Below are 14,392 nucleotides of genomic sequence, written 5' to 3' on the forward strand. Positions count from 1 at the left end.
CTTTCTGCTGGTCAATTCAAGTAGCTGGACACAATCTCCACAGCACTGCGGATCTTCAGCTTCCTGACCAGCAGACAAAAAAAAAAAAATAAGTACAGGAAAGTTACAGGTAGAAAAAATAAGCCTCAGGTACATGGAGGCTTAGATAAACAACAATGTAATTAAAAATAATAGGCTTTATCAGAAGGTTGAAAACGGCCTTTTTATCGTTATATTATTAAACTAGATATTTTACCACAGCGGCATAAAATAAACTTCTCGACATTCACTACAAGGACTTTGATAATAATCTAAAGGTTGGTTTTGGCAACGAAAGCATGTTTTTCATTACTAGCCAATATAGATGTTAGATCACCATTAGAAAACCCCGTACATTGAAACTAATCGCTATAGTTGCAGGGCCTGTCCCGGACTACTGCAGTAGACGTTTAATATGTGGATCGAGTTCAGCAACATCTGTACCTCCCCTGTGTATTGGTTTGTTTCGTGTGAATAATTGATTGCTTTATACAAGACCGAAGTCGGGACAACAGGCACACCAAGCCCGTAAACTGAACAAACTTCATGTCTGTCGCTAGAGGTAACTAACTCGCATAAATATTCACATTATCTACATTATGTGCAAAGGATTCCTTTTACCTGTGGTTACACTATGTTTCCGAAACTTCAAAATTCGTTTGAAATGTCTCAAGCATTTCACAATAGTTTCAAAGACAGACTCGTAAGACAAGATATTTCCCATTGATTACAATTTTAGAACAAATGGATCCCCAGAATCCTATTTCGACTTTTGATAACATGAAATATTGTCCGTGAAGACAATAAGCTTAGTAAGGTTGATAATTGTCTTCTTTGTGGCTTTGAAGGTGAGAAAATACATCTGCTTTAACTCATAAAACATTGTTGATTTGACCACATACAAATTACGTCAATATAAAAATCGTTCAGTGATTTTAAATATCCGACTCAGTGACATTTAAATTACAATTTAATTAAATGTAAATGTTTTAAGGACAACTCAGTTTTTAGCCCATTATTATCAGATGGTATCCATTCAAAATGATCTGCGTCCGTGGTCCGTCGTACGTCCGTCCGTCCGTTAACAATTTTTATCGCTATTTCTTGAGAAGTACTGGATGGATCTTTTTAAAATTGCATATGGATGTTCCCCTAGGTCCTTAGTTGTGCCCGTTTGATTTTTGGACTGGTCACATAAACAAAATGACCGAAAGGCGGTCATCTGGGATTTGTTCAATTAAGTTTGTTATCACCATTTCTTTAAAAGCATTGAATGGATCTCTCTCAAATTTCATATGTCGGTTCCTCTTGGTTTCTAAGTGTGCCCGTCTAATTTTGGGACTGATCAGAAAAACAAAATGGCCGAAAGGCGGTCATTTTGAATTATGACTTTGAAAGTTTGTTATCGCCATTTCTTGAGAAGTACTTGATGGATCTTTCTTTAATTCCATATCCAGGTTCCTTTTGGTCCCTAGTAGTGCCTGATTGAATTTGGGTCTGATCAGAAATATAAAATGGCCGACAGTTAGCCATCTTGGATTTCGCCTAATAAAGACTGTTATTCCTATTTCTAAAGAAGTACTAAATGAATGACTCTAAAATTTCGTATGTATGTTCCCTTTGGTCTCTCCTTGTGCCCATTTGATTTTGGGTCTGATCAAAAGAAACAAAATAGCTTCCAGGTGGCCATTTTAGATTCGGCAGGTAAAGATTATCATTACAATTTCTGTTTACCTCTTGTAGTTTGTCTCCGTGTCACAGTAGTAAGGGTGTCTGTATATCTACTGTAGTTGTGTCTACCTGTCACAGTAGTAATGGTGTCTGTATATCTACTGTAGTTTGTCTCCATGTCACAGTAGTAATGGTATCTGTATATCTACTGTAGTTTGTCTCCATGTCACAGTAGTAATGGTATCTGTATATCTACTGTAGTTGTGTCTCCGTGTCACAGTAGTAAGGGTGTCTGTATATCTACTGTAGTTGTGTCTCCATGTCACAGTAGTAATGGTGTCTGTATATATCTACTGTAGTTGTGTCTCCGTGTCACAGTAGTAATGGTGTCTGTATATCTATTGTAGTTGTGTCTCTGTATATCACCTGTATAGGTGTCTCTGTGTTCATTGAGCATAGGGTAAAAAGAAAAACCAGATAAATAAGAATTTGTTTTATTTCATCAAATGCCACTCATAAAATTCCTAATGAATTCTCGTCCTGTTCTAATGGTCTTAATTCATCATCTCTTCTGCCTCTGCATCCAACATTTCCTTGGTCAATCCTGCCATCCTGTAGTACTCTGAATAGTTGTATTTTCTCAGAGGAAAATATTTCTCTAAATATCCTGTTGAAAAAAGGAGAATAACAATGACCACTGCTGACCTACACAAGAGTTAAAATAAGCATAAAACTTGATGTTAAAATTGAAAGTAAAAGTCTAAATTGATTATACTTCCTGACAGTACAGTATAATCTCATTTTTATTTATAGTAATGGTGACCTTGACCTTTGACTTCTGATCATGAAAAGCAATTGAGATTTAGCACTCCTGTGAAAAAGCAATGAAGAAAGTCTGTTAGTGATCATCTAACCAGAACTGAACATAATTTGTGGAAACAAAAAACAAATTGGATGAACGGACAGACAGACTGACATTCTGATTATTATATGGTATTGAAAATAAGTCTAATTTGATGACACTGCCACATAGCAGGACATTTTTTAAAGAGCATAACTCTTACTTAAAATTGGTACTGATCAGAAGTTCCGAGTGTCATACAAATTTGTTGAGTAACAAGTGTAACTACTAACAAACAACAGCAGACATTGACCCCAGTCTGTAGGGTATTACAAGGAGTTAAATACTAAATGAAGTGTGTTGTGGTTGTCATAAAACTTAACATAAGAGGATATTACTTGTGTGGTCAAAGATAAAGGAGATTATAAAGAGACTACCTCATAGAAACCACTTTCCTATTCATAGTAACACAGCTGTCATGACCTTTGGCCTACAGACCCCATGTGTTCAAAGTCTGGTTAGAGATAACCAGTGGTTAGTGAAAAATTGTAATACAAATAAAAAAAAATTGGGGAAACAATTGATCATTTCATGGCATTAGACTGGTCAATTAGATATCTTTTGTTTTAATTTTGCTTTTGACAGCCTTATTTCTTCAGAGGCAACAATTTGAATTTTCCACTAACCACTGGTTAATTCTAACTAACCTTTGAGCAATCGGAGGCAGATGTCTACAGCTATTACAAGCAAGTACTTTCAGTAAGGAAACCTTGTAAATGTTTAAGGCCAATAATTTAAGTTATATTGTCAGCTCAGGTTACAGAGCAGAAACCACTTTTATATTTCACTAGCCTATTCACATTTAATTTTTAGTCAGGATTTACTGCATGAAATTTCTGGGAAACAAAGGACTTAAAATAGCCCAGGTAAACTTGTGATATATGACAAATGACAAGTATGCAGGTGTCAGATGCTAACATGGTGATAACTGTTGTCAACTTTCCAAAAACCATTATGGAAAATGTTGTTTTTCTTACCATAATCCTGAGCCTTGGCCACCTCAAACATAAGGCGTTTATGTTGTTGCTGACACAGGCCTGTGACTTTACTAGGTAGACACTCTCCCGTCATTGGGTCTAAAAACTGTTGTAGTAAGTCCCTGTTCTGTAACCACAGAGATATACAGATTACTCATTATCAATCCTATAACACAAAGATTTCAAACCAGTTTGATAAAATTGAACAAACAGTTTAATTTTGAGAATGCACATGTAACAAAAAACCCACAAAGCTTCCACTTATAAGCATACAGCTTTGTTCCACTACAACAAATAACACACAGCTTTGTTCCACTACAACAAATAACACACAGCTTTGTTCCACTGTAACAGATAAGCACACAGCTTTGTTCCATTTTAACAGATAACACACAGCTTTGATCCACTTTAACAGATAACACACAGCATTGATCCACTACAACAAATAACATACAGCTTTGTTCCACTACAACAAATAACACACAGCTTTGTTCCACTACAACAGATAACACACAGCTTTGTTCCACTACAACAGATAACACACAGCTTTGTTCCACTACAACAGATAACACACAGCTTTGTTCCACTACAACAAATAACACACAGCTTTGTTCCACTACAACAAATAACACACAGCTTTGTTCCACTACAACAAATAACACACAGCTTTGTTCCACTACAACAAATAACACACAGCTTTGTTCCACTACAACAAATAACACACAGCTTTGTTCCACTACAACAAATAACACACAGCTTTGTTCCACTACAACAGATAACACACAGCTTTGTTCCACTACAACAAATAACACACAGCTTTGTTCCACTACAACAGATAACACACAGCTTTGTTCCACTACAACAGATAACACACAGCTTTGTTCCACTACAACAAATAACATACAGCTTTGTTCCACTACAACAGATAACACACAGCTTTGTTCCACTACAACAGATAACACACAGCTTTGTTTCACTGTAACAGATAAGCACACAGCTTTGTTCCATTTTAACAGATAACACACAGCTTTGATCCACTTTAACAGATAACACACAGCTTTGATCCACTTTAACAGATAACACACAGCTTTGTTTCACTGTAACAGATAAGCACACAGCTTTGTTCCACTTTAACAGATAACACACAGCTTTGTTCCACTACAACAAATAACACACAGCTTTGTTTCACTGTAACAGATAAGCACACAGCTTTGTTCCACTTTAACAGATAACACACAGCTTTGTTCCACTGTAACAGATAACACACAGCTTTGTTCCACTACAACAAATAACACACAGCTTTGTTTCACTACAACAGATAAGCACACAGCTTTGTTCCATTTTAACAGATAACACACAGCTTTGATCCACTTTAACAGATAACACACAGATTTGTTCCACTGTAACAGATCACACACAGATTTGTTCCACTGTAACTGATAACACACAGATTTGTTTCACTACAACAGATAACACACAGCTTTGATCCACTTTAACAGATAACACAAAGCTTTGATCCACTTTAACAGATAACACACAGCTTTGATCCACTTTAACAGATAACACACAGATTTGTTCCACTTTAACAGATAACACACAGCTTTGTTCCACTGTAACAGATAACACACAGCTTTGTTCCACTGTAACAGATAACACACAGCTTTGTTCCACTGTAACAGATAACACACAGCTTTGTTCCACTGTAACAGATAACACAAAGCTTTGTTCCACTGCAACAGATAACACAAAGCTTTGTTCCACTGATACAGATAACACACAGATTTATTCCACTGTAACAGATAACACACAGATTTATTCCACTGTAACAGATAACACACAGATTTATTCCACTGTAACAGATAACACACAGCTTTGTTCCACTGTAACAGATAACACACAGCTAACATCAATCAGGACAACAGGGGGAACAAATGTACATATCTAATATACAGTAAATTCCACATCTTACAAAGTCGGATTTAATGACATTCCACATTTCAAAAAGTAATAAAATTTCCCCCCATGAATCCCTATACAACTTTTACATGTATTTATAAAGTTGCTATGTACTACTGCTTTGTATGATGTGATTTGAGGGTCCCCACAGGGTAATTTATGTGTATATATGAACATTTCACACTCACGCGTAACAAATTTGTACATTGTCTAGAAAACACTATTCACAGTAACACACAAAATGACCTGTTTTAAAATATCTCACTGTTCATGTTCAGTTATATCTCAGAGAACCAAATTTCTTTCACCGGCTTTGTATCAGTAAACGAGGACAACATAACTATTGAACAACAGACACAAAATAACATTATTGATGAATTGAAAACCAAAACAACAGACTAATCACATCCAGAGGACATAGACTTGGACAGCAACTTTTTCCGAATTTGTGGATAGTGTTGACATGATAAATAATTTCATTGAATCGCATTCTATTAAACGAGTCTAGTGTACTACGTAAAGCCTATTTATAACTGATAACACATATACCCTGGTAAATATGTTGTTTTGTAGTAAAAAAAATCCATAATAAATAGCAAAACTTCACATTTAACCTTAGTGTTAGTTATGTTTATATACAATATTACGTAAGTAATAACATTTTGTCACTTCATTACACTTGATATTTAGGCCTACACATTGACCAGGACAGAAGTAAACTAGCGTCATGTTTCACAATGCATCTTTGATGGTCCCACTGACTTCGCAAAAAGTAGAGTTTACTATACAATGCTTACTTTGTCATCCTTCCTGTCTTAAATGCTTATAACAGTAATTACTTCACATATACGATACTTAACACATACTTATAACGGTACCTACTTCACAAATACAGTAAATATCTCATACTTTATAATACCTCCCTAATACTTATATAGTACCTACCTCATACTTATATACACCTACATAATTCTTATACCAGGTGTATAATACTGTTATCCTACCTCATACTTTTGAAATCTACCTCATATCTATCTATACTTACATATATGTATACCTACCCCATATGTGTAAAAATATCTATCATACACTTAAATATACCTACCTCATACTTTTATAAAATATTAATATATACCTACCTCAAACATATATGTAAACTTACTTCATACATGTATATATACCTACCTCACACTTATGAATACCTATCTCACACTTATGTATACCTACCTCCTACGTGTATATACCTACATCACACTTACATACACCTACCTAATACGTATAGGTACAATCTCACACTTATATATACGACCTCATATTTTTATATATTTGTACTTAACTCACACATACATATTCTTACCTCATACATGTATATATACCTACACCTAACTTATGTTTACCTACCTCACACATACATGTATCATCTTACACTTCTATATACCTACCTCATACCTATTTATACCTATCTCAAATGTATATACCGTAAATCTGTGGGTATAGTGCGCACTCGGGTATAATGCGCAGGTACTTTTTTGGGGTCAGATTAAACAAAAAAAAGTTTTCTACAGAAAAATTAATTGATTACTGGTTACCGCGATGAAACAGTTGATGTGGTTTGATCCATTGATAACTAAAGTCCCTACCACTGACCAGAAGGGCTGACATAGGTGCGACAACGAAACACCCAGAGATGGAGAGAGAGCTGTTCAACTTTGTATGCGATTGCAGAGATACTGGCATCGCTGCCAGTACAACAGAACTGCGGGCCATGCAGATCAAGAGAGGTCATGGGGTCACCAACTTTAGGCATTGATGGGATGGTCTGTCCGATTTATGAACAGAACGACAATCGCCCAAAAACTTCCGGACTCATTGAATTCCAGAGATACATCATCAAAATGAGGCAGAAATTCAGACACTACTATAGCCCCGACCAATAGTAAGACTGTGACTATTCGAATGACCGGAAACGGCAAAAAAATTAGATTCATCGTAATGCTAGCGTGTATGGCTGATGATTAAAAGATTCAAATTTTATTTTATTTTTTTGTTGTTTTTATCTCCAAACTATCATATATGACAGACGACTTTTACATATAACTATGTGAAGGGAGGTAATCCAATATGGCAGACGCAGAACTCGGGAAAGAGAACCCCAAGAATGGCATGTTCCTGCGTATAATGCACACCCCCTTTTTGACACGACAGTTTTAGCTTGAAAAAGTGTGCACTATACGCAGAAATTTATGGTATACCTTCCTCACATTTTTATATATCTACCTAATACTGATACCTTATTCATGCCTCATACTTATATACTTACCTTACACTGGAATATTCCCATCTCTTTACTATGTCTATCACACACTTATATATACCTACCTCACACTTATATAACACCAACCTCAAAAAATTTACATAGTGTAAATCCTGTGGCATATTTTATGTTATCTACTTCACATCGTACATCCATATTTAATTAAATGACCATAGCTGTTGATAGAACGCACAGCGATATTAAACCAACATTAAAGTACTTACCTCAAAACTGAGACATAAGTACTGGTCTCTGCACACTGGACAAGCATTTCCAGTACTGATAAAACCCTTTCGCTGAAAAACATATTTCAAAATAGTCTGAAATTTACAAATAAATTAATATTAAGTAAGTATTCATTAACCATAATTCAAGAACTTTAAAATTATTAAGAGTTTAGTCTGAAAAGTTTCATAAAGGTTGAAATATTCAATAGGCTAAAATGTCTGTTTTACAATATAGGGCTTAAAATTTTCTATAAGGATTAATGACTGAAATGTACCCGGTTATACCAAGAATTATCACAAGATGTACCTACTTACAACTATGGATTATTACTGTATACTTCATCTGAATAATATCAAATACAAAATATTACAGTATTAATATGATTTGTTTACTACCTACCACACATGTTAACCTTGTTTCTGGAGCAATGTGACCTCTAAAATTCCGTCTGTAATGCTTCCACACAACATCGTCACCGTATGTTTCTCTGTAGGCTGATAATGAACAATATGACAAAATTTCATACCTCCATACATCTACAAATATTTCCTTACATCTATAAATACCTCCATACATCTATAAATATCTCCTTACATCTATAAATACCTCCATACATCTAGAAATATCTCCTTACATCTATAAATACCTCCATACATCTATAAATATCCTCTTACATATGAAATTATACCTCCATACATCTATAAGTATCCTCTTACATATGAAATTATATCTCCATACATCTATAAATATCCTCTTACATATGAAATTATACCTCCATACATCTATAAATATCCTCTTACATATGAAATTATATCTCCATACATCTATAAATATCCTCTTACATATAAAATTATACCGCCATACATCTATAAGTATCCTCTTACATATGAAATTATATCTCCATACATCTATAAATATCCTCTTACATATGAAATTATACCTCCATACATCTATAAATATCCTCTTACATATGAAATTATACCTCCATACATCTATAAATATCCTCTTACATATATAAGTTATATCTCCATACATCTATAAGTATCCTCCATATGAAATTATATCTCCATACATCTATAAGTATCCTCTTACATATAAAATTATACCTCCATACATCTATAAGTATCCTCTTACATATGAAATTATATCTCCATACATCTATAAATATCCTCTTACATATAAAATTATACCGCCATACATCTATAATATCCTCTTACATATGAAATTATATCTCCATACATCTATAAATATCCTCTTACATATGAAATTATACCTCCATACATCTATAAATATCCTCTTACATATGAAATTATACCTCCATACATCTATAAATATCCTCTTACATATGAAATTATACCTCCATACATCTATAAATATCCTCTTACATATAAAATTATACCTCCATACATCTATAAATATCCTCTTACATATGAAATTATACCTCCATACATCTATAAATATCCTCTTACATATGAAATTATACCTCCATACATCTATAAATATCCTCTTACATATAAAATTATACCTCCATACATCTATAAATATCCTCTTACATATAAAATTATACCACCATACATCTATAAGTATCCTCTTACATATATAAGTTATATCTCCATACATCTATAAATATCCTCTTACATATAAAAATATACCTCCATACATCTATAAATATCCTCTTACATATAAAATTATACTCCATACATCTATAAATATCCTCTTACATATATAAGTTATATCTCCATGCTTACATGAATGTTATCTTCATCCACGTTTATTAATATTTCAAATCTCTATACATATATAAACATCCATCCATCCATCCTTGCATGCATGCATGCATGTATACACATACCTTACTGATGTTTGTATGGAGACACCAGATATTAATACATGTATGGAAATTTAAGATAGTTAATTGATATCTTCGCACCATTTCCTATCCATGATGTAACATCACTGTCTATATCATGACATCACATTTTTTTACTAATACAGTCAGGGTATATAAAATTTGTGACACAAAAGCAAAATTATTACATGGACAGGCAGATTATGCATTAAAACAGTTGTTGTAACTAGTGTAACCCTGGTAAAATACTAGCCGCAATATACCACTCGGTTAGAGAGAACTTCTCTTTAGTTGGTTGTTTAAACTTTATTTTATTTTGACAATGGCATTTCATTCAAAGGATGTTATACAAAAAGGATTCAGAAAGAACTTATAAACTTATGTTAATCTGTCTCCTTAGAAGTAACAAGCAGGCAGCGACTGATCGAATTTGGGAAAGGGAAAGTGAAAAGAGTTTAGGAGAGGGAAATGAAGTAAGGAAAGTGGATAGAATGAGGGAAAGTGGATAGAATGAGAATATTAGTTGGTTGAGCATCAGACTAGTAAGCCAAGGGTCCCGGGTTCGATTCCTAACAGAGGCATTGAAATAAATAATGACCTATGTTACATTAGTATACTGATAGTATTTTACTAGGGTTACACTTTATTAAAAGAAGATATTATATTAATGCCACTGCTGACTTTTAGCACTGTCAGGGACTTCTATGTTTCATTTACATCATGGATCTATATATAGTATATTAAGTAGTTCCTTGTTAAATGCCCTACCTTTACTAGCCAGGTATCGTTTACTTGTCTCTGCATCTGCTGGTTTGTATTCTATTCCTTTTCTAGCATCCCGTACCACTCTTTCATTTGCTTCATCTCTTGCAAGGCAAATACAGGTTACAGATATTGGTCTCTGTTGTACTGCCTGGTAACACAGAAAGCCAACATCAGTGACAAGCAATTCCTGTCTTCTCTGGGATTTATCAACGCAAACATAAAATTTGTTTTATCACAGTATAAAGCTGATGCTTTGCATCTGTTTTTTGTTTTTTTTTCAATTAAAGAATTTAACAAGAAGTTTTGTTTGGTTTAATTGATTCTAGAAACAAACTGGTCCTTGCCAAAAATAGATTCCTATGAAAAAACTGATAACGACAGTTTTGTTTTTGATTAGCATTGCTGATTATGTGTTCCAGCCAGTTAAGAAAACAGTGATAGAGCCTCCCCTGTTGATGCCAACATTATTACCTGCCATTTTATTTGATTTCCAATATCTACATCAATAGTGAAAACTAGAACAATTGTTTCATTACATCTTTATCGAAACAACAACTAGGTTTGTCTTGTAAGACAATCTTCACAAAGAGAGAGATAGAGTGAAAGTTTAGTGTATTCCAATACTTGAGCTGTAGTACGGTGTAGAAGGTAACTAAGGTGTGGTCAACACATACCAACCCTTTCTTCAACTTAAGTATCAGACTCAACGGTTTGAGTGCAGTTGGCCTTGGGAGGTAATATAGATTGAAAACAACTCATTTTTTTTTTGGAGTTTTTATGTTAAGTTGAAAGCAAGTACCAATTTAGGGAAGATTGTAGCTAGCTAGGTCAGGCCTGAATAAGATCAGGTTTGGATCCTGTGATGGTGATGATGCTGAAGACTTCAAATTGATAAGAGTTCTAAGAAAATTTATCCATAATTTTTTTTTTCAGAGAGTTGGATGACTTTATAATCAACTCTTATTCTATCACCTGATGTTATGTAAGATGTTGAATCTATTGCTACATGATTATATGTATGATCTTGTAAAGGGAGCAGGTTGGTGTGGCTTGTACATAGTGTTAAATATAGACTCTGTCCCTCCGCGGATGGAGTATGCTTCTTTAATCTCATTTAGTAGAGTTGCGGGTCACCAAGCATGAGATCCGAGTTCCATTCTCCTCAGAGGAATTTGGCAGAATGTGCTTTTCTTTGTTCTATTTCAATGGCGTCCTAAGAAATCCCAGTAGGAAGTAGTGTAAAAGGCAGCTGTATAAAACATCAGCATTAAACTTAACTAAGGTTAAAGCTGTAGAAATGGGAGCACAGGGAGCATGGACCAAATGGGAGACAACGGAAAGACGTCTTACATGGGCAGATATCTGGAAGTTGGAACCATGTAGAATCCAGTTCCTCCTGCGATCCGTGTATGATGTCCTACCAACACCTACCAATCTCCACCGATGGGGGATGATGGAAAACCCCAACTGCCCACTGTGTGACCAACCGGGTAACCTGGCCCATGTATTGTCATCGTGCAACACCGCTCTGACCCAGGGGAGATACACATGGAGACACAACAAGGTACTGCGAGAGCTAGCAGACACCCTTGAGAAGGAAAGGCAGAAAAAGAGGAAATGTACGAAACATCAACCGTACATCAACTTTGTAAGATCTGGAGAGACAACCAATAAGAAAGCAGTGCACCAAGGAGGGATACTGGATGGAGCAAACAGTTGGGAGATGCGGGTTGACTTAGGGCAAAGACTAGTTTTCCCAGAGGTAGTCCAAACCAACCTTCGTCCAGATATCCTACTATGGTCACAGCAAGGGAAGAAAATGGTAATGATTGAGCTAACTGTCCCCTGGGAGGATCGATGCCAAGAGGCTCATGAGCGGAAGAAAGGGAAGTACACTGATCTTGCAGACGACGTGAGAGCAAAAGGATAGTGTGTGGGTCTTGCCAGTAGAGATGGGGTGCAGAGGGTTCCCTGCACAGTCCATGTGGAGGATGTTTTCTACACTAGGCATCCAGGGAAGAGACCGAAGGGCAGCTGTTCAACGACTATCAACAACAGCAGAGAAGTCGTCCAGCTGGCTTTGGTGGAGAAGAGAAGAATTGAGCTGGAAGCCATCCATCGACAGGCAGTGATTTGGCCAATCACTGTCGACTCGCCACCTTGAGGACGTTCCAGGATAGGAGTCGAAACGTCCAGTGAGAGGTGGTCCTGGCTGATGACGTCGATGGTTTCTGCAGTCTAGCGATTGTTTTAAGGTAATTACAAAATAAACCACTTATATCACGCCAATTGCAAAACAAGGTAACAGCTTCACCAGATGAATGGTTATGACAAATGTACATATACTCCATATAGGGCAAGCACTCACCATTCTCATTTCAACAGCCTGGGAAAACTCCTTATATAGTCGTGCATTTGGGGTTTAGTTACCATTTTGGGTAATCAGCTAGTTATGCAAATGTATGGTTATTTTGAAATAGAAACAAATAAAGTTTGTTTAAAAATTGCAACAAAAAAAGTGAAATCTTTTTAACATTACTCAACAGCCAATGTGTCAATGTCTGAAATTGCATAAGAAATGTTCATTTCTTTGATCTACCTTTGTGTCAAAATGACTTCTTACATCTATGACTTTGTTCACATTTGGGAACATTTAGTGCAAATGGCATAAATTGACCAATGTTCTATTTTAAGTCACACTATAAGCAGTTGATAAACAGTGGATGTGATAAAGTTTGTAATTTTTACGATAAGCAAGCAATGTTATTTCACAAATGAAAAACCTGTTGACATGAAACATTTGCAGCAAATATTTAAAGGAAATTTAAGTGTTCCTATTTCAAATGGCCCTATATATTAGTAATTAATTGATTACTCAAAGCATTGACTTGGCCTATTCCTCAAATGCAGGACTATTACCCACAAGAGGGGTTCAATCCCTTATGGGATTTCTTCTCGAGACTGATTTATACCGAACGTTTGACAATGTCACTCGTCAGAATCCCCTACCGACGAGGGACATTGTCAAATGACCGATATTAATGAGCCCCAGGGAGGAATCCAAAAAGAGAGTATGAGGTTATTCCCAACCTGTCCAAGGATACGGCATCTTACAATATGTAAGTGTGTTGATAGTCTTTCAATAGACCGTATAACGCATTGTAAATCAAACTGGATAAACGTATTACCTTTGGAATAACTATATCGTGAAGAATTTGTTTGCATGCATTTGTAGAAATAGCACGAATCATCTTTCCATCAAGTACAAGATCAACATGTGTTAAGCTCTTTTCTAACAGAGACTGGTCTGAATCATTAAGACGTTTTATGGTCGTTTCCATTTTCATTATTAGGGGTATATTTCGTGTTATGTTTAATTGTTTATTTTCTCTTAGAAGAAACGTATTTTGTTTAAAATGATATCGGGAAATAGACCATAGAGTGCCAAATCAAGATTACATTAGCTGATTTAGCTGTTATACTGAAGTATAAACTAATTCACCTTTCTATATGGATTCGTCCATATGATGAAATCTCTTTGACATTTTTGTTCGTATTTTTCATATTAAGACAGTTGCAATATTCTTGAAGATATTGTTTTGTTATATCTCAACTTAGTATCTAGCCAGTTCTTGCAGGATGGAGAATTCAAAATGGAGATTTTTGCAATAATTTTTATTTGATTTTGGTTCAAGATTTACGTAGGCATGCAA

General features: G+C 35.2%; 1 protein-coding gene across 1 annotated transcript; it reads right to left on the bottom strand.

Annotated features, from left to right (window-relative positions):
* Positions 1 to 2,167: 2,167 nt before the first annotated feature.
* On the bottom strand, positions 2,168 to 13,965 carry LOC132546108 (small ribosomal subunit protein mS40-like). Its single transcript, XM_060209804.1, has 6 exons — positions 13,868 to 13,965; positions 10,683 to 10,827; positions 8,465 to 8,559; positions 8,062 to 8,133; positions 3,568 to 3,694; positions 2,168 to 2,356 (listed from the first exon to the last, which is right to left on the bottom strand). The coding sequence occupies exons 1-6, from the start codon at positions 13,928 to 13,930 to the stop codon at positions 2,244 to 2,246; spliced, it is 615 nt and encodes a 204-aa protein (XP_060065787.1). The 5' UTR covers positions 13,931 to 13,965; the 3' UTR covers positions 2,168 to 2,243.
* Between the last annotated feature and the right edge of the window lie 427 nt (positions 13,966 to 14,392).

Source organism: Ylistrum balloti, unplaced genomic scaffold (genome assembly GCF_031769215.1).
Source record: "Ylistrum balloti isolate Yb309-2 unplaced genomic scaffold, AGI_CSIRO_Ybal_v1 Utg369874, whole genome shotgun sequence".
NCBI classification, from domain to species: Eukaryota; Metazoa; Mollusca; class Bivalvia; order Pectinida; family Pectinidae; genus Ylistrum; species Ylistrum balloti.